Consider the following 26,571-nt stretch of genomic DNA (forward strand, 5'->3'; position numbering starts at 1 on the left):
TATTTCACGACTTTTTTGCAACATTGACCTGTACTTGTTAAGTAAATCCGCAGATCTACTCTTAATGTCATTGGTGCTAATGTGTACAACAATATCACATTTTGTGCCCTTAAAAGATGATATATGCTTTACAACACAGCCTAAAAAAATGTGCAACTTGTGAAATGTTTGCCGAACTCTCTGTAACGGAACAAGACATTGCCATGGGGGATGTCTTTGTGTGTGCGCGATGTAATGAGTGTAAGGAAATCAGGCGACAACTCAACGTTGTTATGGGCCTATATGAGAGTTTGAAGGACAGGGTGGATGCCCTCGAAAGATCTAAATTGAGAGGCCCATCAGGCTCGCAGCTGCCCACATCAACGCCAGAGCATGCACTTGGTCATCACGCAACACAGCGGCAACCCCCAAGGCAGAATGCGCTGGTCCGACAGGAACTAGTAGTTGTTGGCGACTCTATTGTCAGGGAAACGGGAAACATGCTTTTTAAAAGGATATGACGCGAGGAACTTTAATGGGCTTTTTTCACTCCGTGGCTGTGTTAGTTGGTCTCAGGCGTAGATAGCAAGGTTTTTCTCCCCAGTAACTGGGGTTTTTTCGGCCAGCAAAACAGGCAAATCAACCATAGAACATACGCAATTTACAGACACAAAATACGGGTTAATGTTTTTAATTACGGGAAACCCTAAAATAATAATTTTTTTTTTTTTTTTTTTGTAAAAAGGATAGGTGGAACAGGACCAGGGTATGTCTGCCAGGGGCAAAGGTTGATGACGTCGTAGAGCGGATATCATCTTTTAAGGGCACAAAAGGTGATATACATGTACACGTTGGCACTAATGATATTAGGAGTAGGAGACCGGAAGAATTACTTAACAAGTACAGGTCACTGTTGAACAAAAGCCGAGAATTAGGGTTGAATTTGAAAGTGTCTGCAATTCTGCCCAGACACGATAGAAGGGAGTATATGATGAGAGACTTGTCAATCAATTCGGCTCTGGAAAGAATGTGCAAGGCTCAAGGGGTAGAATTTTTTTCAGCCTGGACTGTACTTGTTAACAGGAGAGACTGCTTCTATAGGGATGGATACACTTAAATAGAAAGGGTGCAAGAATATTTGCTGATGCTATCGAGGCGGTGTTAGGTGGGTCGGAAAACTGATAGCTTAGGGGGATACAAGGACTAATAGTTTAACTGTAGCCATAGGCAGAGATGAAGGTGATTCTTGTACAACTTCTATTAGAATAAGTAGCGACCTGGAGCGTGTGGTGTTGGGGGTTTCTGGGACGGATGGCAGTCATCCTGAAATAGGTGGGTATATGGGATGTGTTAGGGTAACTAAGAATAGGAGTAGGAGCATGTATGCTTGCATGTATACCAATGCTAGAAGTATAGTAAATAAATTTGATGAATTTGAAGTGTTGGTCAAGACATGAAAGGCGGTTATTGTTGGGATAGCAGAGACGTGGTGTCGAACAGATATAAGGAATGCTGAACTGGAATTTGGGAAGTACAATGTGTACAGAAAGGATAGACAAGATAGAAAGGGAGGTGGTGTTTTGCTGTTAATTAAGAAAAACATAAAATCAAAAGAGGTGCATCCAGTTGATATAGATGAACAGTGCACTGTTGAGTCAGTTTCGTGTGACATAAGCACTGCGAAAGCAAAAATAAGAGTAGGAGTGTGTTATAGGACTAATGACTCGAATGGGTACAATGAACAATTGTACAGAGAAATAGAGTGGGCTAGTAAATCAGAATGTCTTATAATTGGGGATTTTAACTTCACAGATATTGACTGGAACTTCTGGGTTGGTCACTCACACACTAGTCAGACTTTTGTGGATTTATTGGATGATTGTTTTCTGCAGCAGCATGTTCGAGAGGCAACGAGAGAAAGTAATACTCTTGATCTGGTGATCAGCAGTGATCATTCGTGTATTAAGAATTTGCAGATAAAGGAACCACTAGGTGGCAGTGATCACAGTGTACTGATGTGGGATTTACTTAAAGATTTAATTACCATCAGGGGTAAAGGAAAGGGTTTTTGCTTCCGTAAAGGTGAGTACAGTGCTCTCCGACAGTTTTTAAATTCTGTACAGTGGGATCAACTGACGATGTTACCAACAGTAAATTCTAAGTGGGAAGCGTTCAAGGAATTAATCGTGGAAGCTACTAAAAGTTTCATACCTATTAAGAAATATTGTTCAAGGTTTAGGCCTAAATGGTTATCTAATGAACTAATGAGACTCGTAATAGAGAAGAAAAATGCATGGGATGCATATAAATTATCAAGCGACACAGAAGCCTATGATATATATAAGCTAGTCTGTAATCAGGTGACAAAAGGGGTTAGGCAGGCGAAGGCAGAGTAAGAGAAATCCTTGACAAAATATGCTAAGAAAAACAGCAAGGATTTCTTTTCTTATATAAACTCTAAAAGGAAGGGGATGAATCTGATTGGTCCACTTGACATCAATGGTTGGACTGTTGATGATCCTGCTCAGATAGCAAACAAACTGGATGAGCATTTTGCATCTAACATTCACACATGAGAAATTATTAAGGTTTGAAATGGCAGAAGGTTATCAAATTGTAGCAGGATACTTAATGATTTTGGAATAACTGAAAGCAAAGTGGAGGAGAAATTGTTGAAGTTAAACATAAGAAAGCACCTGGGGTGGATGGGATCTACCCAGTTATATTAAAGGAGGCGGCAAAGCAAGTAAGCAAACCCCTAGCCATAATTATGAGAGGGTCCTTGGACTCAGGGGAGGTTCGCACGGACTGGAGATGTGCAAATGTATCCTCAATTCACAAAGGGGGATCGAAGGGTGACACGAGTAATTACAGACCAGTTAGTTTAACTTCTGTTCCAGGTAAAATAATGGAGTCACTGGTTAAAGATGCATTGCAGGATCATCTAGACAAGACTGCAGCAATAATTCAGACACAGCATGGGTTTGTTAAGGGAAAGTCTTGTCTGACAAATTTGATAGGATATTATGATGTGGTTACAGAGGAACTGGATGCAAAAAATAATTTTGATATCATATATTTGGATTTCAGGAAAGCTTTTGACACTGTTGCGCATGGAAGACTATTGTACAAATTGGAGCAGAATGGTATTAAGGGTAAGTTGCTACAATGGATAAAAGGATGGTTAAGTGGGAGAAGACAGAGGGTGGTAATCAATGGGTGCTGTTCTTCTTGAACTAATGTTATTAGTGGAGTCCCACAGAGTTCGGTGTTCGGTCCACTGTTGTTTTGTATATTTATCAATGATATTGATGAAGGTATATCAGGCTTAATGTCGAAGTTTGCAGATGATACAAAGGTTGGTAGGGTTGTTAATGACAGTAATGGCAGTGTGCTACTGCAACATGTTCTAGATAATTTGTGCAGATGGGCTAAGAAGTGGCAACTGAAGTTTAACCTTGACAAATGCAAAGTACTGCATACGGGTAGAAGTAACCCCAGAGAAACGTACCAACTGTGTGGCACTACACTTAAGGTGGTAGAAAATGAAAAAGACTTGGGAGTAATTGTGCAGTCAGATATGAAGTTTTCTGAGCAATGCAGACAGGCTGCCAGGGCAGGTCATGGGGTTTTGTCAATGATATATAGGAATTTTGCCTGCAGGGAAAAGGAGGTGATTATCCCTCTGTATAAGGCAATGGTCAGGCCACGCCTCGGGTACTGCGTACAGATCTGGATGCCTCATTTTAGGAAGGATGTAGATTTACTTGAGCGTGTAGAGAGAAGGGCAACAAGATTGGTGAGGGGAATGAAGGGGTCCTCTTACCAAGAGAGGCTTAAGTCCTGCAAATTGCAGTGGCTGGAGACTAAGCACCTGCGCGGTGATCTGATTGAGGTGTATAAGGCCTTGAATGGGTTGAGCACGCTGAATTCTGATGGGATCCTTCCACTTGTTCAGATTACGAACCTTAGGGGGCATAAATTCAAATTAAGAAAAGACAGATGTGGATTAGATGTGCGGAAATTTGATTTTAGCCAGCGGATGGTTAATTGCTGAAACAAACTTCCATCTGTCGTTGTGGAAGTTGATAGGTTGAATAAATTTAAGGAGGAACTGGACAGGCATTTGGAGGGAATGGTGTGATTTTTGGCTGATGCTGCATAAGCTCATACATTTGCTTTCTTGCATAACATGCCACTACTACTACTACTACTGCTACTACTTATACACCTCAATCAGATCATCTCGCAGGTGTCTAGTCTCCAGCTGCTGCAATTTGCAGAACTTATCAAGTGGACCAATCAGATTTATACCCTTCCTTTTAGAGTTTATATAAGTAAGGAAATCCTTGCTGTTTTTCTTAGCATCCTTTGCCACCGATTTCTCGCAATCTCTCTTCGCCTGCCTAACCTCCTTTGTGACTTGATTACAGACTAGCTTATATATAAATATCATAGGCTTCTGTGTCGCCTGATAATTTATATGCATCCCATGCATTTTTCTTCTCTGCCTCAAGTCTTATTAGTTCATCTAACAACCATCTAAACCTCTCCTAGTAAGAGGATCCCTTCATTCTCCTCACCAAGCTTGTTGCCCTTCTCTGTACACGCTCAAGCAAATCAACATCCTTCCTAAAATGAGGCCTCCAGACCTGCACACAGTACTCAAGGCGTGACCAGACTGTTGCCTTATATAGAGAAAGAATCACCTCCTTTTCCCTGCTAGCAAAATTCCTGTATATCATTGACAACACCACATGACCTGCCCTGGCGCCTGTCTGCATTGCTCAGAAAACTTCATATCTGACTGCACAATTACTCCCAGGTCCTTTTCATTTTATACCATCTTAAGTGTAGTACCACACAATTAGTACGGTTCTCTGTGGTTACTTCTACCGATATGCAGTACTTTGCATTTTTATTGTTAAACTTCAGTTGCCACTTCTCAGCCCATCTACCCAAATTTTCTAGACCCTGTTGCAGTAACACACTGCCATTACTGTCATTAACAACCCTGCCAATCTTTGTATCTTCTACTATCTTCGATACTAAGCCTGATATACCTTCATCAATATCATTGATAAATATACAAAGTAACAGTGGACCCAACACCAAATGTTGTGGGACTGCACTAATAACATTAGTTCACGAAGAGCAGCACTCATTGATTACCACCCTCTGTCTTCTGCCACTCAACCATCCTTTTATCCATTCTAGTAACTTACCCTTAATACCATTCTGCTCTAATTTGTGCAATAGTCTTCCATGTGCAACAGTATCAAAAGCTTTCCTCAAATCAAAGTCTATGATATCAAAATTATGTTTTGCATCCAGTTCCTTTGTAACCATCATCATCATAACGAATCAAATTTGTCAGACAAGACTTTCCCTTAACAAACCCATGCTTTGTCTGAATTATTGCTGCAATCTTGTCTAGATGATCCTGCAATGCATCTTTAACCAGTGACTCCATTGTTTTACCCAGAACAGAATAACTGGTCTGTAATTACTTGTGTCACCCATCGATCCTTCTTTGTGAACTCGGGACATATTTGCATGTCTCCAGTCCGTGGGGACCTCCCCTGAGTCCAAGGATGCTCTCATAATTATGGCTAAGGGTTTGCTTACTTCCTTTGCCACTTCCTTTAATATAACTGGATAGATTCCATCCACCTCAGGTGCCTTTCTTATGTTTAACTTCAACAATTTCTCCTCTACTTTGTTCTCAGTTATTACAAAATCATTAAGCACCCTGCTACAATTTGATAACCTTGTCGCATTTTCAAAACTTAATAACTCCTCATGTGTGAATGTAGATGCAAAATACTCATTCAGTTTGTTTGCAATATGAGTAGGATTATCAACAGTCGAACCGTCGATAACAAGTGGACCAATCAGATTTATCGTCTTTTAGAGTTTATATAAGTAAGGAAATCCTTGCTGTTTTTCTTAGCATCCTTTGCCAAAGATTTCTCGCAATCTCTCTTCATCTGCCTAACCTCCTTTGTGACTTGATTACAGACTAGCTTATATATATCATAGGCTTCTGTGTCGCCTGATAATTTATATGCATCCCATGCATTTTTCTTCTCTGCCAGGAGTCTCATTAATTCATCTGGCAACCATCTAGGCCTAAACCTTGAACAATATTTCTTAATATTTATGAAACGTTTAGTAACTTCCACTATTAATTCCCTGAATGCTTCCCACTTAGAATTTGCTGTTGGTATCATCATCATTTTGTCCCACTGTCCAGAATTTAAAAACTGTGTGAGAGATTTTTTAAAGTTACAGCGACATGGGTAGTTGTCAGTTCCTATTTCCATAGACATATTCTGAATAGTAGGTGTAAACAGCTAGTTTGTAAACGGATCTAGGGATCTCATTGGCTGAAATTTTTGTCATTCCTAACAATCTGATTGGCCCCAAGACGCTGAATATTTGAATCCATGGCTGCGTTTAAAATGGTAAATTTTGGTTGTGCTTTCAGGTGTTCACTTCATGTTACTGTTTGTTATAGTTAATATTATTCCAGTGTCACTTTAATTTCGGCTACTCAAATCCTGATATGTCTGAATCGGAGTGTTGTCGGAATTTGGATTTAGGGGATATTGTTGACCTTCTGTAATGTTGACGAGGAGTAATAGCTCGTGGGAAAGCGGCCTGAATACGAATTGGTTAAAAAAAATTAACCCTTGTGCCTGTGGGGGTCCTCTAACCCTTGATATCAGCTGACGAGTTCCTGATCTATGAGCGCTCCATTGATGCTATGATACTGGGCTTGGACTTCCGGTCAGATGATTTAACCTTATACTGTTTTAAGCAACAGACTTGCTGGGGCCTGTTTCTTGTAATGGATAAAATGAGCAAAGTTCTGGCTTTGGGATTCAAGTTTTGGCATTTGCTTCCATCCAAAATGTCAGTTTTGAACATAGGTAAAAATAATGTGTTCTCTTGAAGATTGGGACAGCAGTCAATCCTTTTAGTTTCGTTATATGAATTCACTCATGTCGTCGTCCTTGAAAATACGAGCACCTTCATACGTGTTTCCAAAACCCGATGGCAAGCATTAAAAAGAAAACAGAATGAGGTTCTTATTCTACTCCAAACTCGTGTTGTTCCAGTCGCCAAAGACTTAACTCTTCAAGCGAAAAATCCATGCGCAACTGTAGCATGGAACGACGGATGTAATAGTAATAGAAGCATGTGATGCAAGAAAGCAAGTGCATGAGCTTATGTAGCGTCAACCAAAAAAAAAAAAAAAAAAAGAATTCACACAACCATCATTCCCTCTAAATGTCTGTCCAGTTCTTGCTTGAATTTATTTAAGCTATCGAATTCCACAACGACAGATGAAAAAAAAAAAAAAAAAAAAAAGAATTCACACAACCATTCCCTCTAAATGTCTGTCCAGTTCTTGCTTGAATTTATTTAAGCTATCGAATTCCACGACGACAGATGAAAATTTGTTCCAGCAATTAACCACCTGCTGGCTAAAGGCAAATTTCTGCATATCTGTTCTACAACTCTTTTCTCGATTCGGTCAGGTGATTTAACCTTGTACTGTTTTAAGCGACAGACTTGCTGGGGCCTGTTTCTTGTAATGGATAAAATGAGCAAAGTTCTGGCTTTGGGATTCAAGTTTGGCAAGTTTTGTCTTTCCTCGATTTGAATTTATGCTCTCTTAGGTTCGTAATCTGAGCGAGTGGAAGAATGACATCAGAATTCAGCATGCTCAACCCATTCAAGGTATTATTATTATTATTATTATTATTATTAGCTATATGGTGCAAGGAATCCTGAGGCTTATGTTGCAACAGCCAAAAAAAAAAAAAAAATTCCCTAGTTACCCTGAGAGAGAGAGAGAGAGAGAGAGAGAGAAGGGAATCACCAAGAAAGAAAATAATGTCTACAAACGTTATGAAAGGCACGTTTGTAAAGCACAGGTGTGGCAGCAGCAGCACTCCCCCAACCACCAATATAGCTATGAACCTTCAATCCCAGACCAACTCAAGGCAAAAATAGAAAATAAAAATACCATCCAAGGAGAAAAAATAAAACAAGAATACATAACAGCGCTCGGAAACACATTTTTCCCTTCCCTACCTCGAGTGCAAAGCTACCACCAACAATCGGTTCATACCCCTCCATTACAGCTAATGACTATAAGGTAGTGCTAGTATGAACACTGGCCAAAAAATACAAATATTAACACAAAAAACACAGATAGGATATATACGAATGCAAATAAATACGAATAAATGCAAATATATTCAAAGAAATGATGAGTTAGGATTATGACATGTGTTGCCTTGTTGAACATTTATTACACAGGCTGTTCTACTGCAGTAATTTAAACCAGAATGGGGTAAATGCATGATTTATAAAATTTTGAAAAAGGTTGTATCATGGGTGCACATTTAGAAGAAATCACGAGTCAAGAAATGAAGGTATAACTGATATTTCAAACGCTTCCATCTCAAAGGTTTTTAATGAATGGAAAGCAAGCAGTTCAATCATTTCAAAAGCCTAAACATGGCAAAAAAACAATAGTTCAAGAGCGAAGGCGTTATATTCAAAGAACTGTATGAAAAAAATAAGATATCCAGTGTGCAGCAAATAACATCTGGATTACACCAAGCCCAAAACTTGACTATTTCAACCAGTACTATGCGCAGTAAATAGAAGAAATTAGACATAGCCAGTCGCCCCCTTTCGGAAGCAACTTGTTCCTGAGAAAAACAGAAAAATCCGCTTGCACTGGTGCTACGAACACCCTGATTGGATAAATTATGATATTAGGGTCCCTCCTAAATGTTTGCATCTACCCATATATTTATTTTGTCTGTAAATTGCGTGTGTTCTCTGGTCGAGAACACACACAAGTTCTTTCACTGTCCAGTCACCTTGACTGTACAGTGGAACAATTAAATCAAGTCATGCGGTTAGGCGAACCACGATACACTTTGTTTTCACTCATGGTAGTCAAGAGTGGGGAGAAGCGTCATGAAGCAATGGACTCTACTGCTTGACATGAGAAGACAATCCAAATATCTGGAGGTGTATCATGGTAGGGGAATGCTTTTTTTTTTTGGTCCGGATTGGGTCTATTGAAATCGGTGAAATATCCAATATCATCCAGGGAGTACCTGAATTATGTATTAGACCTGCTGCACCCTGCAATGTTAAACTTTTATCCTTAAGGTGATGGCCATTTAATGCATAAAAATAATTCAATAGGGCTTCATGCCAGAATGGTTAGGAGAACAGGATACGGATTTTTACTATCTCCTCTGGGTGCAACATTCACCTGCTTTCAGTCCTAATGAGAATGTGTCGGATATACTGGAGTAAGCTGTTCGACAACAAAGTCATCTTCCTGTAACTTTGTCTCCGCTAGGCAATATTTTGGTAGAAGAATAGTTACAATTATACCAGAAGACTAAAACAAACACTGAGTGTTCACTGAATTATCACCACCTACCTATTACTTCGTAGATGCTCCTTTTGCCCTCAGTACATCAGCTATCCGACGTGTCATTGATTCAACAAGATGTCAGAAGCGTTCGGGAGATATGGCCAACTAAGCTGTGTGTAATGCGGTCAGCAATGCAGGTATGGAGGTGATTAGTGTATGCAGACACCTGATATGCCTTTTCATAGTGTCCCATAAGAGCTCTATGAGATATCTGCGGAGTTTGGAGGCCAATCGATATGCTGGAAGTCAGAACTGTGTTACTCAAACCATTCCTGCCCATCAAGTGCTCGACAGTTCAGCGCATTGCCAAGATTGTCACCATCGCCATTCGGGAAAAAGTGTAACTTAGTGGGGTATACACAGTCATCAAGCAGTTGACGCTAGCAGAGACCACTAATATGTTCCACCTGCACGAGGAGTCCAGTTCCTGCCAGTGAAACATGCCCAACACCATAAATCCCCTCCACCGGCCTGCACTTTTGATACCATGCACGATGAATCAAGAGCCACAAGTTTTTGACGCCAAATCAGTACATGACCATCTACAGTGTAGAATTAAAAGCGTGATTCATCCGACCAGCACACCGTCTTCCAGTCTTCTAACGTCCAACTTGCATGCTCTTTGCACCAGGCGAATCTTTTATGCCGATGAACTTTGGTTAGGAGAGGATGCCGTAGGAGGAGTCTGCTGGTACAGCCCATATGTGCGAGCGTGCGATGCATGATCATGCTAGATATTGTTCCGGGCTGGCCCAAGTTGTACTGGGTAGTAAACGTTTCAACAGTGCTGCGTCTGTTCGCCTAAACGAGTCGTCGGATTGGTTTCAAATGATGCATTATTATTATTATTGCTCTTATATTATTTTTCTCTGATTGGGGGATTCCACTCCATGACGGGTACTGCTACAAAGTACACAGGGTGGTTGTAATCTTTGGTGTTACTGTCGGTCGAGGAAATCTCTGACTATTCTACAGGTGTTCAGGAGATTGCGGCTTTCTGGAGTTCTTTGTAGGTGTTCTCTGGGAGACCTATTGCTGCTAGGCTGCTATGTAGAGTACTTGGTACCATACCGGTTGTTGACACGATGATTGGGATGGTTGATACTTCTTGCATATGCCACATCTCCTTGATCTCATGTCTCAGGTTCGTGTACTTCCTAATTTTTTCCTGATGGGTTTTCTGGACATTGCTAGTGTTGGGCACCGCTATATCAATCAGGTAGGTAGCCTTTTCCATCTTGTCCACAAGAGTTATGTCCAGTTTGTTGTGCGGGATGGTCTTATCCGTTATTATGGGCGGTCCCAGTACTGCTTGGGGTTCGTACATGTAGTATGGTACTTTCTTTGGTCAACTGGTATTTCCTCACTAGCTTCTGATGTATTATCCTGGCTACCTGGTCGTGTCTATGAGTGTACTCATTCTGGGTGATCACCTTTCACCCCGTGGTGATGTGCTGGATGGTTTCTGAGGCCAGGTGGCATCGTCGGCATGTGTCATCTGACATTCCAGGCTTCTTTGCGAAGTATTTTCTATAGTTTCTGGTGTTGATTACCTGGTCTTGGATGGCCAGCATGAAACCTTCAGTCTCGGGGAAGAGCATCCCGCTAGTGAGCCATGCATTGGAAGCAATGTTATCGATGTGATCTTGATGGAGGTCATTGTAGTGTCTGCCATGGAGTGTCTTCTTTGTCCATCTTTCTATCTTCGTTTCTTGTACCGTTTGGGCGGGAGCGGTTTCCTTGCTTAGGTTGAGTGCGGTATACCACTTATCTATCTTCCTTATGGCCTGGTGCTGTTTTGTTCTCGATGTAATCCTTCAGGTTAACTATCGCTGTTTTCTGTTGTTCTGTCAAGTCTATCAGACCCCTCCCTCCCTCTTTCCGAGGTATTGTTATTTCTCCACTGCTGACTTCGGGTGGTGTTGGCGACTCTTGGTCAGCATTGTCCTTATCTTTCACATGATATCTTCTAGCTCGGTGTTAGTATAATCTATGACCCCGAATGTAGTAGTAGTAGTAGTAGTGGCATGTGATGCAAGAAAGCAAGTGTATGAGCTTATGCAGCATCAGCCAAAAAAAAAAAAAAAAAAAAAAACCACACCATTCCTTCCAAATGCCTGTCTAGTTCCTCCTCAAATTTATTCAACCTATCAACTTCCACAACAACAGATGGAAGTTTGTTCCAGCAATTAACCACCCTCTATGCATAACTATGTGTATGTTATTACTGGAGCTGTATGGGTGTTTATGACTTTAACTGTGTTCCCTCCGTTCAATTTTGCTTTCAGCAGGCTTCTGAGTCTCTGATGGTATTTATCGGTCAGGCAGGCTTTAATTACCTCTATTAATAATTGACATTACAAATACCTAGTGATGATGCTTAGCCTGCATCATCACTAGGTATTTGTAGGGTCTCCTTCTGTCATAGCTTCGATCTCTTTACCAGTCAGCAGCTGGTAGTTTCGGCCAACTATCAGGAGTTAAGGAATCTGCTGGTTACGTGTTGTTACCAGATATCACAAGACACATTTAGGAATCTTGTAGTGTCCATGCCTCGCCGGGTACGAGCTGGTTTGGCTGCACGTTGTGGACCAACATCATATTAGGTAGGTGGTCATAATGTTTTTGCTCATTGGTGTATATTGTTTCGTATATAAGTACAATTTTGGACAGCGTTTAAAATATTTGCACGTTTAGTCAAATCACCCTTTTTTCAGCATAGTAATCATGCCAACTATTTCATATGTACATGCTTTCGGGGACATATTTCACGTGGTTGGACTGTAGAAGTGAAAATTTACAAAAGTTACACTCTCTAGGAACTAGTATGAGAAAGCGTTTCCAAATAGCGGTATCAATGTAATTTTTTAGTCAGCCGACATCACCAAATGAAGGCCTCGAGCTTCTTGATACTGTTGCCAAGGCAACCAGTCACCCCCCTTTTTATTCTAATATGTAGTTACTACAGCAGCTGTCTATTAATAATTGACATTATTCAAATCGTAAACATATTCCGAATCTGTTCAAGACAAAACAGATTCTGTGTGAATCAACATTTTCCAAGTGAAGGTTTTGCGTTTCCTGCTACGGAAGTTAATCTTTTTCAGAGACATTAAATCCGCCACAAGTCTATACTTTCCGTAGTGTTAGAGTCAAGGAGACACCCAGTAATTCCTGGTCATTACCAAGTCTGAAACATAACTGAATGCATAACTGAATATTGTTTATACATCAGGGAATCACATTAAGAATGGTGATCGGTTTTGACAAAGAAGGGGAACGTATATGAATAGGACTTTCAAAAGGGAGCGAATTGCTATTTTATTAGTTGGGGATTTAAATTACAAGAAAGTTAGCTGTTTTATTTATGAATCTAATTAGACAGAAAAAGCTCTGCTGCAAAAGTAAAAGCAAGTCTATATTAGTTAAATACATTCATTGAATATAAAAAAAAAAAAGAATACGAAAAGAAAGTGAAGTCACCAGTCTAGCCTACATCCTGATTCCTATCACAGATAATGTTATCACCAGTACCAGATGGTGAACGCTGCAGTGGTAAGCGAGAAAGGAAATCGAGTTTATGGGCATAGCCTTGTACACAAGGATGCAGAGATAGTGGGCCTGCAAGTCAACAGGATGGAAGCAGATGCCCAGCCAGCATGTGCGTAGGTGCGTGCACCAAGACCTGGAAAGGTCCCACTAGAGGGCTGTTGACATTGTCTCTAGGTCATAATCCTCATTGGACGGCAAGGGTCGCCCCAGGAATTTAGTGTCCAATCCGAAACTCCTTTATGTTTGTGAGGTTATGTAAAAAGGGAAGGCGCGGAGCTAAAAAAGAGAGAGGAAGCCAGGTCGTTAACGTAGACTAGAAGTGAACGTCTTACCCCCTACCCGTAGTGCGGTCGCCACGTCCACGGTGGACACGAGTCCTCAAAATTCGCCTGCAGCAACATTCTCCCGAGTTCTCCTTAGAAGCTACTGACGTTGAGGCACACAAAAGTCCGTGAAATTGATCGGTAAGTGCTCCTTCTGCAAATAGTTTGCTTATTTAGACACCCCGGACTCGTGACACCGCCCCACACATACACACATAACCACTCCAAACGGAACAGTACACCCCTCTTAAGTAGACAGCTCCCGAACCAAATTCCAACAATGTTAGGGTGAAAGAATTATGTAATGTCGTGAATCATTAAAAGGGCGTAATATTGATCATTGAATCAACTAAGTACAAGCTAATAAGATATTGTACCACTACTCAGTTGTCTAAGGGCCCACTCTAAAGAGGTAATTGTAAGGTGTTGGCCAATAACTCTGTTGTCTTGACTCTTGCCCATAACCACCATATGTGGAATAGTTGTATTGTTAATAATCCTGTTCTCTATTAAAATGTTTATCTGTTAATCCATAAATGTGTCCATGATCCTTTTATTTACTTGGGGGCATAAACTGAACTAAGAGACATATATAAATAGATAAGTGAACATATATATATATAGAGGAATCTAGTTAGAGCAAGAAGTCTCTAGATAAAACACCACCGTCAACAAACATAAAGGTGGGAATAAATCAGCTAAGTAATATTATTTTAATACGGGTTATTGCGGCTCTAGGTTGAAAAGGAAGACCCAACCTGGAAAACCTAGGGTATCACACAACGCACTCTAAAGGTCTGACCCTGCAAGTGAAAACAAACCCTTTTCACGATGGGGGGCGGATTCGTCCTAGACTCTTCTTTGAGTTGAAAACCACTAGTCCCTAGTTGGAGGTTTAATCGCCAAGTGATCATGAACTAAAGATTCCATTTAATGATGTTATTATAAGGCCAGGGGATTAGACCTCACAACAATATTGGTGCCGTGACCAGGATTATTTGTTTATATTTGTTAACTATAACAAATAGAACAAGATTGGTTTCCGTGTCTAGGATTATCTTAACTATAACAAATAGGCCAGTTCGACTATAACATTCTAATCTCCCCTAACTCATTATTATTGTCAATTGACGTCTATTATAGTAAACAAAAAAAAAAAACGATACACTTGTATATATATATATCTGATATAAGTGAAAGTGTTGTCAATAGTGTTGAGAACTTGTTTGGTATGAAATTATGGGAGTGATAATATGTTTAATAAAATGTTATAGTTTCAGAATGAGGAGCTCTTCGACAACAGAAAGGTAAGACAAAAAAAAATTGTGTTTTGGTAGCAATTATTTCTAATTTCAGTTGAATTGAATGTCAAGTGTATTTATGTGGGAAGGTAGCATACATTCCTGAACGTATTATGGAGAATAACATGGAACAGAATGGGCAGGATCAACTCAGAGCTGCCGCACCCCTATTACAACCTACAATTGCTGGATTTTCTAACCTAGTACCTGTGTTATCAGGCTCGCCAGAAGATTCAATTTCCCCTAGCCATTTCTTTGCTAGTTTAGAGGAAATAGGTGGTCTAGCTGGGTGGGACGACTTAGTTAAAATTATAGTGGCAAAAAGTCGCCTGAAGGGAGCAGCATTTGATTTCCTATGTGAATCAACGGATCTGAAAAGAGAAGTAGACTTTGAGCAATTTAAGCAAGCTTTCATAACTCGATTCGAGAAAACTGAATCGTTGATAGTGCAGTTGCAGAAGTTTAATTCTGCCAAACAGGAGAATGGAGAGAGTGTGGTTCAGTTTGCTACCAGGTTGAAAAACCTGTGCCGTCATGCTTTTAAGACTAGAGGAGATAACGAAGCAGCAAGAGAATTAAGAGATCAGACGTTATTGTCTCAATTCTTAGCTGGGCTGCAAAGTAAAATTAAGAGATTAGTGTTATCCCAGAATCCTCCCGATTTTGAAACAGCTTTTGCTTGCGCTAAGCTTGAGGAGGAGAATGAAAATTTAATGAAGAAACAGTCTCATGTTGGTGTTTTAGAAGTGATGGAAAGAAAATCTAAGAGTGGTAAGGAGCCGAATAAGAGTCCTAGAAGTTTGGAGGAGCCGGGCAAGAAAGAGGCTCAATCAGACCTAGGTATAGGGAAGTTAGAAAAACAAATAGCAGCGTTGAGCACTGCAGTAGAGAATCAAATGGTAGATTGGCGACATAGAGTGGAGCACTCACAACCAGTTGTTTCTCCCTCGGCTGTGAATCAACCTCTGACAAGGGAACCTTTAATTCTCTTGCCCAATGAGGACACTCTAACTATACAGCCAGAAAGATCAGGAGGGCGGTATGTGAATTATGTACCTGTTGATAACCGGTACACTCCACAAGGGCTGTCGTCTAACATCCCTCGCTACAGGTATGGCAATCAGAGGCCATTATCTTATTGTAGTTCGGATGCACAAGGTTTTCAACCACGGTTTTCTCCAAGAGGAAGGAGGGTGCATTTTGATATGGCACCACGCCCACAAAGGGAACAGTATTTTCCTCCGAATCGAACCTATCGTTCACAGATGGGCTTCTATCAACGAACGCCCAGGAATGTGGCTGTGCAACCTACTCAGAGATGGTCTGGTGTGGGTAATACTCGAGCGAATTTTCAGTCAAACCAACAAACACGAGGAGGAAGGTGTGCTACCTACCCTAAAGAGAGATGGTCCCCTAGACAACTTACTCCGGTACAGAATGGTTTACAGTCTTATGCGTCTGTTAGCTATAATGATCCAAGTGGTAACCGGAAAGGAGCAAGTAGAGTTTATCCTTCTAACATAAATGGTGAATATAAGGGTAGCAGGTCCCAAACAGTCAATAACGTAACCGTAAATGAAACAGGGGGATTTTCGAATAAGTGTGAGGGTTCTGAGCATAATGATTCTTGACTAATTAAGAGAGGTAGGTTAGGCGCGCGGTCAAAAAGGGTTAAATTTGAATGCGGGAGCGTATCAAAATTAGATGATAATATTTTGCCTATCGTTAAAGGCCTAGTTCAGGGTATTCCAACCTTATTTCTGGTAGATTCAGGTGCATCGGTCTCATTGCTCTCCCCTGAGATATTTTCTAAAATACCTCATAACGACCAATTGCCAAATAATCAAATATCAGAGACGGTCTATTCTGTTACGGGTCACGAACTTCCAGTGCAGAATAAAGTGACTTTGCGCATTTCCTTAGATGGTGTGGAATTTATTGAAGATATCCTTGTCTCAGAAACTAAACTCAGTGATAAATATCAGATGGTTTTGGGAGCTGATTTGCTGCGGAAGCACGACTTTGTGATACATATGGGGACAGGTATGATTAAGTCAGTGCCAAGGCGTGTCTGTATGCGTGAAGAAGGTGGTAGGGAAAAAATAATGAAGTCCTATGAACCTACCCCAGGTAGAACTGTTACACAGGAAATAATTCCACCTCTCACGGAACGTGTTCTAATGCTACAGTGCGACGATCAGTTAAAAGACGAGTGTGAAGTGGTTATAGAACCTAACCCTAAATTTAAGAATGACTCTTTGGCAATTAAATGTGTTCTTTCATGTCTCAATGACAAAAGACAGGCCCGTGCTGTCATAGCTAATTTATCTACAGAACCAGTACGCCTGCAAAAGAACTCTAAAGTAGTTCAGGTTCACACCATAAGTGACCAGCAGTTTAAGTTAGCTTCTGAATCTTCAGAAGGAATGGATGAAGACGTTATTACTATGGACGATTTTGAATTAGATCATTTGAAGATGCACGAGAAAGAACAACTGCAAGAGTTGTTATCGAGATATTTGGATGTCTTTGCAAAAGCACTGCATCAGTTGAGTGGTTCAGATGTTCTTAAACACAGAATTAAACTCACAGATGATAGACCTATCAAACTGAAACAATATCGTGTTCCACATGTTTTCAGACCTGAAATCGACCGCCAAATACAAGAATTGTTAGATGCTGGAATTATTGAATATAGCAAGTCACCGTTTGCGGCGCCATTAGTGCCAGTTCGGAAGAAAGATGGCAGTTTACGCATCTGCATTGACTTTAGGAAATTAAATAGTATTACTGTACCAGATGCTTATCCAGTGCCAAACATGGAAGATACTCTTAGTATGATCGGGAAGGCTAAACTATTTTCGAAAATGGATCTTGCATATGGTTACCATCAGCTATTTGTACATGAAGCTGATCGTTTCAAGACAGGCTTCATCTGTCATGCCGGGTTATTTAATTACCGACGCCTGCCTTTTGGGCTTCGAAATGCGCCTGCAACGTTTAACCGTGGCCTTCAATTTGCTTTAAGAGGTCTCCAATCCGAAGCCATCTTCATCTATCTGGACGATATCATTTTGTGTTCAGAAACGTTCTCTGACCACCTCCGCAAACTTGAATTAGTGTTTGCAAGATTGAGACAATATAATCTGAAATTAAAGCCTAGTAAATGTGAATTTCTGAGAACTGAGATTGATTTCTTGGGACATGTCGTTAGTGCCGAAGGAGTGAAACCCGACCCCAGAAATGTGAAAGCTGTAAGGGAGTGTAAACCCCCAAAAAACGTGAAACAAGTTCGTGGATTTTTAGGAATGTGTAACTTCTATCGCAAATTCATCCCAGACTTTGCTAGTATTTGTCTTCCTTTGACAAAACTGACAAAAAAATCAGTGCAGTTTGTATGGGACGAAGCTGCAAATAAAGCTTTTGAGAAGTTAAAAGAACTGTTGACTTCCGAACCAGTTCTTATATATCCTGATTTTGAGAAGGAATTTTATTTAACTACAGATGCCAGTGAAAAAGCGATCTCTGGAATTTTGGAACAATGTGGACAAACTGGTGTTCGCCAACCAATAGCGTATGTGAGTAGGCAACTAAGGGCGGCCGAGCTAAATTACAGTGTTACAGAAAAAGAAGCATTAGCAATTGTCTTTTCCATCAAACAGTTCCATCCCTTCATATATGGATGACAAATGGTTATAGTAACAGACCACAGACCTCTACAATACTTACTTCATCTGAAGAACCCAAATGCACGTCTTACACGTTGGAATCTTATGTTGATGGGGTACGATTTTACAGTTCAGTATCGCCCGGGAAAGAAAAATCAGAACGCAGATTATCTGTCTAGACCAGTTAGTGCACTGGACACACAGATGCCAATCGACTTGAATCAGCCAAGTCAAGATGGGAGCAAGAGTGACGGTAGCGATCCACAAGAGATCACTCATAAATTGCAACGAGAAGATCCAAAACTAAAACCAATTTTGGAACAATTGGAAGGGAAGACAGAGTCTCTTTCCCCCAAATTAGCAAACCAATACTTTGTAAGAGACGGACTGTTGTATCACTATTCCCTACCATCAGATAAGTCAACTAGGGGTGAACCTTTGGAACAACTAGTAGTACCAAGCAAATTAAGAGGGGAGATATTAAAAGCGTGCCATGATGCACACTGTTCAGGACATATGGCTCTCACCAAGACCCTTCAGAGAATCAGGCAGGACTATATATGGGACAACATGTACTCCGACACAAAGAATTATGTTAGTTCTTGTCCAAGTTGTATGGAAAGACGAGGTTTTAACCTAAAGCCAAAGCGAATTTGGTTAGAGCTGAAGCGGAAGCAAAACCTTTTTATAAAATCGCAGTCGATGTGTTAGGACCGTTACCAACTTCAGAAGAAGGTTACAAGTATATCTTAATGGTAGTGGATCACTTTACACGGTATGTGGAGGCATATCCTTTGCGTACTCAAACAGCTCAGCAGGTCGCAGAAACCCTCATCGATGGAGTAATCAGTCATCATGGGATACCATCCATAGTACTCTCAGATCGAGGCAGTAATTTTGTATCACAGTTAATGCAAGAAGTGTACGCAAAACTTGGAGTTAGAGCAGTACGAACGAGTGGATATCATCCCTCAAGTAATGGAAGATGTGAAAGGATAAATCAGACATTAGAGAACATCTTGTCACACATGGTTGCCTCTGCTCAACATGAATGGCCTAAATTTTTGCAGATTGCTTTGTTAGCCTATCGCTCTGCATTTCACAGCGCTACAGGAGAAACTCCTAGTTTTCTACTGTACGGACGTGATATTGTATTACCACAGCACATCTGGAAATCTGATGTTCAGCCAACATATTCGTCATTGGAGAATTATAGTGAAGCATTGTGTGCACGACTGAAGAGAACTTATGAGATTGTCAAAGAAAACCTAGAGGAGGCTGATGAAGAACAAGAAGCCTATAGACGTCGGAAAGCAATTGACAAGAAAATACGAGTTGGCAGCGTAGTTTATTTGTATGTGCCTAGAGTGAAAAGAGGTTTTACACGTAAGCTGGCTCGACAAAATGTGGGACCATATCGAGTTATTAGTCAGACATCTCCTGTAAATTATGAAATTCAGAATTTGACGAAACCAAAAGACAGACAACTCGTACATGTGGATAGACTTACAAAGATTACTGAAAGGAAACCCTTTTTGGAAGTGAAAACTAGAATAGAGGAGCAAGCCGCTCCAAAGCATGTGGAGGTACACCCTAAGGCGACCTCAGTTGAAATAGAGGAAGGAGAGGAGAGCGACCAAGAAATTTGGTGGGATGCTCTCCCTGGTCAGCTGGGTAGGACATATCGGCAGATAAGATCGGTATCCAGACCAATAGATGAGTCAAACAGGACAATGAAGCGATCACTATCATCGGAGGAAGTTCAACAAGCATCACGAAGTGACCCACAAGAGTATCCTGATTCTAGAACGTGGTTAGATCAACCAACACATCACTATCACTTAAGAAGTAGAGATCGCCAATTAGAACGAACCTCAGAAGAAGCAGATGTCAAGAGTACTGTTGAAAGGCGTAAGCCAACTGTCATTTTTTTAAGCCAAGAAAAGGAAATTCCAACAGATGGCGAGGCATCACTATCCACAGGTGAAACAACGCATGAGTTCGAGATATCTGCAACGGAGGAAGATGCTGTAACAGATGACGTTGAGACAGATAATGATGTTGAAGGAAGAAGACTATCCACAATGGAAGAAGTTTCAAATGTTGAGGGTACGGAAGAGCGGTCATCGCAAGATGCTTTAGAATGGTTTAAAGAAACCGTTGGAAGATGGAAAAGTTAAAAAAAAAAAAAATAATAATAATAATAATAATAATAAAAAAAAAAATATATATATATATATATATATAACAAAATGAAAAAGTACATCATCTCTTGAGGAATATATTGACGGAACAGGTGAGGAGCATCTACATCCTCCAACTTTCATGTTTTCTAAAGGCTTTGATAAGGTAAATAAACAGAATACATATATACTCATAGTTTGTGTGCATATGATTACTTTGTATTCATTCATCTCATTCAACTCTGTACCAGTTGGTTTTACCTTGTAGGTTTCCTCCTGTGAAATAAGGCTATACTGAAAAGGCAAGACTGATAGAATCATGAATATCATGAGTCCATGGTTTGAATCTTTAATATCACGAAATGTATGGATGATAGGATGTTTATTAATTATAATAGTAAAGGAAGCTGAGGCTTATGAGATAGAAAAATGTACCATAGTAAATGGCAGTTATCGCTGCGCATTTGTAAAACCAAGTGAAGTGAAGCTCGATTTAATGGTAGAAGGCGGATGTGTTAAAAATAAATGCAGAAATTGTTTAAAACAGTGGGTAACAAGAATACTGTATTCCAATGGATCATTGGGTATTCCTCAACACTTTATTATTAATCAAGTGATGCGTAGAAACGGTACTTCTCAGGTTTATCGATGCCAAAAGGAAGGAAGACCTTGTCACTGCTCACGTCAGAAGTGTAATGGGTCGATGGAATTTTGTTTTCAGATGGAATGTAACCAACAGTCAGATTGCATTTGTGACATAGAATCAGCCGAAACAAGCTGGTTAGCATTAACGGATGGAGGAATTTCTATAAATCCAACGCTTATCTCTTTTAAACGCTGCACTGTGCTGCGACCTTCTTCGAGGTCACATCGACAGTTATTAGCTGAGGAGATGGCTAAGTTTGAGGAGCAGGGAATTAAAGTGCTGTTTACGGATTCAGTATTTACATTAGATAGAAGAGGGACTTTAATTATTCGAAAACAAGGCATCGAAAAGATAATGCGTGTCACTGAACCGTTACAAGCCCAAGTACCTTTAGAAATGTTGAGAATCCCAGGAGCATTAAAATTTTCCTTCATTACTGAAAAGGGCAATGTACTGCAGGGTGTAGTACATGTTTCTGGAAGAGATGAATGTTATCAGTTGAATTGTGTTTTTTGTTGGGAGCTGATTAAAAATAGGCATTGTCTACCAGAATCTTTAGTGTATTGTATCTATGTAACTGTAGGCCTTATGACATTAATGGCTGTCTACTACAGTAAAGTACTGATACAATTATTGTGGCAAGTTATCAGAGCCTTAACATTGCTATTAAGGGCCGGATGGCGGTTAGCGAAATTAGCAGGTCACATTTCAGCCATCGCAGGAATTAATACTGGTGAAAGAATAGCCCAAACGACTGAGCGAGTCAGTCAACATTTTGAGAATCATGCGAGAGGAATGGGTAGAGTAAATGATCAAGGACCATTGATTGCAACTGTTATTATGTTGATAGGGTTAATAATAACCACGCTAGCTGTACACGAATGTAGTAATCATCAAGTTATACCATCCGAAGTACGTGAGTGTGATGGAAACGAAGGCACAAATCCTTGTGAACTGTTTACCCATGCTCGAGTTACACTGAGGAATCTTGAATTTACGCAGTCTCTATGGTTCACCTCAACTACTGATCAAACAGTGTTTCAGCTAAAAATTACATTCAAAGAAGTAAAATGCCGATGGTCAACAACGCGACTTTATTATACGTTTCCTGTGGATGAGCATCTAGTCAGCCAAACTAGCTGCCCACAAAATCAGTTTTGTCGTTGGGGAGACGTATGCCACAGAGACTTCAACTTCCCCACTCTGACAAAGGAATCCTTAAGCTGGCCTGGGATTACGAACTGTCTAGCTGGAGATAGCGGTTCGATATGTTTGATAATCGATAGTCAATCATGTATCCATTACCGAGTATGGCTTGTCCCTGACTTTACGAAATCATATGAAGTAAGGAAAATCAATGGTATGTCTTGTTCCTATGTGGTCATTGCTCACACAGAAGAGGACGGACGCGACGAAGAAATAATCTTCGAGGAGTATGCTCGAACACAGAAGGGGATAGAAATGCAAGTGGTTGGTGCATATGACCAGCCAACAGGAATCACGGATTCTCAGTTAATTTTGCGAGTGGGACAGCCCCAGGAGGCATACTTGGATAAGGCTGCTCCTATGCCAAGGCCGAAGTATGGTGAGATAGGAGACGTCCAATCTAACTATAGTGTCTCGAAGGATTTCATTTTTGATGAAAATATGATCACATGTCATTTGTACGAAGCAAGAGTTACTTGCGGTAGGAAAGAGTCCTATTTGCTGAGGATGGTGAAAGGAAAAATTAACAAATTGCCGAAAACGCGAACATATCATCAGTTCTATACAGAACAGTCGGGACAATTATTATCAAAAATGCTTCGATCTGCACCTTTAGTGAACTTTAATGGATATACCTTCTTCATGGAAACTCATATTGTATGTCCAAAACTATCACCTGAAATAACAACTCCAGTGGGATGCTATGCTTGTGACACAATGGTAGTAACTCGGGTGAGAGCATCATCAACCTGTTTAGCCGGAAGAGTTGTTGTCACTTTCAAAAACATTGAAGTAGCTACTAAATCTTTATATTTGACTACCACAGCCACAGATTTTAAAATACAATTTAAAACGGATCAAAAGTGCCATGAGGAAAAGATTTGCCTCGTTGGACGCACAATCTCGGATTGCCGCGATTTGAAATTTTGTTTAGACGACCCTACAATACTAGTAATGCATCCAAACTATTCACAGGTAAAGACACAACCAAGTTTCACGCCAGGAGAAAATCCATGGGAAGCCTTTGTAAGGCTTGTTCGAGGAACCAGTATGATTTCTTGGCTCCTCTATCCAGCGATCCTAGGGGCCATTGTTTTAGGAAGTTTATTCATGATTGGGGCTTGTTTGGCCTGTATAAAGAAATAGTCACAGGAAGTTCACAGAATGCTCAAAAAAATATATATATATATATATATACATATATCTATATCTGCATGGACAGATGTATCTCATGATTTTGGCATCTCATTTTAACCAACAGTATTGATTAAGAACTTTAGGAATCTAGAATATTTGGATAAGTAGTAAGGAAGATTAATTAGGTTGAAGTTCAAGGGAGAAGAAAGATGTGAAAATTTACCGGTCTCATCCTTTCTTTACAATTTGCAAAGAAATGGAATGAGAAAAGAGCAAGAATAGTAAATTAGTCGTCATCTATATCTCTTTCTTTACAGAAAAGAGAAAAGAAGAGGAGGACGTATTGTAACATTCAAAAAAAAATTTGACTAGCAGCGGCCCTGGCCGCAACTCTCCACTGAAAACAATGGAATGGAATCACCGAGTTACAGGAACATTGGAGGCCGCTATTGCACAACAACTATCCACTGTCCCCACAATCTATTATACCAGGTTGACGCGTAATGCGTACGAACCAATGCGAGAGACGTTTCCATCACTGGGGTATGCAATTCTAAATCCAAGAGGATGTGTGATTCCGTCTGGATCACATCGAACCATTAATACTGGATTAAGGATCCTAATACCACCTGGTTGCATAGGTTTTATTGCCCCTCGTGAAGGCCACACGGTGTTGCCATTAGGGTTGAGATTGGAAGCTCAAATAATTACTCCAATAACCACTGAGCCACTACAAATCACTTTTTTTAATGTCAGTTCCAGGAGACTTGTGATTGGGCAAGGCGTGAGAATGGCCCGGATAATCTGCGAGCGTGTCGAATTCCCAGATCTAATGGAGAGACGCTTAGGATGCAATGTCACTCCTCATAATGCTGAACCGTCTTTTTCGATTCCTCAACAGGTCCTGGGAGAAGAATTTTATCGAATGAATCACAGTACGAAAGGAGTTTGTGTGATCTTGTGTAACCGGATATTTGAAGTAACACCGATAAGATGTGATGAGATGAGTGCTTCTCAGGATGCGGAGCGTGTGCGTGGGTGTTTTGCATCCATGGGATTCCTAGCCCAGATTTATTATGATGCATCAGTGGTAGAAATTGGTACGATCTTAGAGGGCATTGCGGCTGAAGACCAGTCACATGTAGACTGCTTTGTCTGCTGTATCATCACCCATGGGGAAGATAATAAGCTGCTTGCACGAGATGGTTCGTATACTTTTGATCACATCACCTATCCTCTCTTGGAAGTGAATGCACCTACTTTGAAAGGTAAACCTAAAATATATTTTATTCAGAACTGCCATGGTGTCGGGCTAACCGGCTCTGAAGTACCGCCGGCAGAGATAAAAATTGACCTATCAACCATTCAACCCTTCGCCCATGCAGATTTTCTTTTAGTACATTCAGCAGTACAGGGATGCCAATCCTGGCAAATGAAGAAAAGTGGGAGTTGGTTTCTTCAACGTCTTTGTGATAAGTTAGAAGGAGCCAATGGAGCAATCAATTTATTAGGGGCTCTCACCACGATGAATAGAGAGTTTGTGCAGATTTTCGAAACAATACAAGACCCAAAACCAGTGCCCATAGAGCGAGTGCCGTGTATCGCGTCTTGGTTGACTAAATCAGTGTATTTTGCTCCAAGTCTCAGCCTCTTGGCTATAGAAGATCCTTGGGACGTACTTGACGCCCTGGAGGGCCCAAAGACCCCAGATCATTCAGACGGCCCCAGCGACAAAGAAAATTGCGTGGAGCTGATAGATTAGGGAAGAAGAGCATTCATAAATGATCAAAAAAAAAAAAAAAAAAAAAAAAAGGGGGGCCACCATTATTTCAAAAAAAAAAAGGAGGGAACAAAATAGGCCTCTTTGTTTTGTAATCCTTATACAAAAAAAAAAAATATATATATATATATATATAGATATATATACTAATGAATAACCATACCAATAGTAATGAGGATAATCTTTGAGAGAAATTTCATTGATCAAAAAAAAAAAAAAACAACATTCTCAACCACACTGCCTAAGGCAAACTCATCATGTTACAGGCAAGTCAAGACAGCAAGGAAAATCTTAGCAGGGCATGGCTACCAGAGGAGCTGACCCCGTAGAGGATATTGAGGAGGTATTGAATAATTTGAGAATGGAAGTGCATCAGGCTCAAAGATACTATTTACACCCGCGGGTGTCCACAAACTTGACTACTCAGGAATGGTTGCAGCAAGCTTTGACGAATTCACTACGTATACAAGGACTATCTGTCCTGTGCCTCCGTCAGACTGAAACCTTAGTCCCTACGATCAAAGAACGAACCGAGAAAGAAGCTCTGTTCGCATCTGTCAAGAAACACATCTTGAGTATGTATCCCGAGTCTAGAGTATCGATAATTGGTTCAACCTCTACTGGACTTGATACATGGAACTCGGACTTAGATGTCCATGTGAAGTTGTCAGGTGTGCACTCTAAGGTGAGAAAGGTCTCCGAAACAAGAATACTAGAAACCATATGCTCTGGACTTCGAAGGCGTACGAACTGTATGGGGGCAGACGCCATTGTTCAGGCCCGAGTCCCCATAGTTAAAGTACTCTATAACAGCCAGGGTCCAAGACGGGAGACTATGTTGGTCGATATATGTCTAAACAATCGATTTGCCGAAGCCAACAGCGCTTTACTTCGTTTGTATGTGGATATGGACGTAAGGGTAAAGACCCTTATCTTGAATCTAAAATACGTAACGAGGAAGTTCCATATTGAAGGAGCAGGGCATAATGGGATATCGTCATACGCAATCTCACTAATGGTAATCTATTATCTGCAGAAGGTTCATCCGCCAGTTCTCCCAGTCCTACAGGAGTTACCTGGAATTACCGAGGACTACTGGAAAAGGAAGCCTCCTGCCCACATTCAGTATGAAGTAGAATGGATATCTAAAACTTGGCCCGGACGGGAAAAGAATCGCGATGGAGTCGGGGAGCTATGGCTCCGAATGCTATTATACTATAGCGAGGAATTTAAGTACCAAAACGTCATTATTTCGATAAAAACAGATGAGATGTTGTTAAGAAGTGCGAAACCGGCGTGGAGCTCACCGCTCGTAGTC

The 26,571-nt window shown here is 40.6% G+C and overlaps 1 protein-coding gene across 1 annotated transcript; it reads left to right on the top strand.

Annotated features, from left to right (window-relative positions):
• Window positions 1-24,263: 24,263 nt before the first annotated feature.
• LOC150085333 (caspase-3-like) lies at window positions 24,264-25,235 on the top strand. Its single transcript, XM_090374530.1, has one exon. It carries the CDS (start codon window positions 24,264-24,266, stop codon window positions 25,233-25,235), a length of 972 nt encoding a protein of 323 aa, XP_090230656.1.
• The last annotated feature ends 1,336 nt before the right edge of the window (window positions 25,236-26,571 follow it).

Source organism: Mastigoproctus giganteus, chromosome 5 (assembly GCF_048544385.1).
Source record: "Mastigoproctus giganteus isolate SK-2022 chromosome 5, ASM4854438v1, whole genome shotgun sequence".
In the NCBI taxonomy this organism is placed as follows: Eukaryota; Metazoa; Arthropoda; class Arachnida; order Uropygi; family Thelyphonidae; genus Mastigoproctus; species Mastigoproctus giganteus.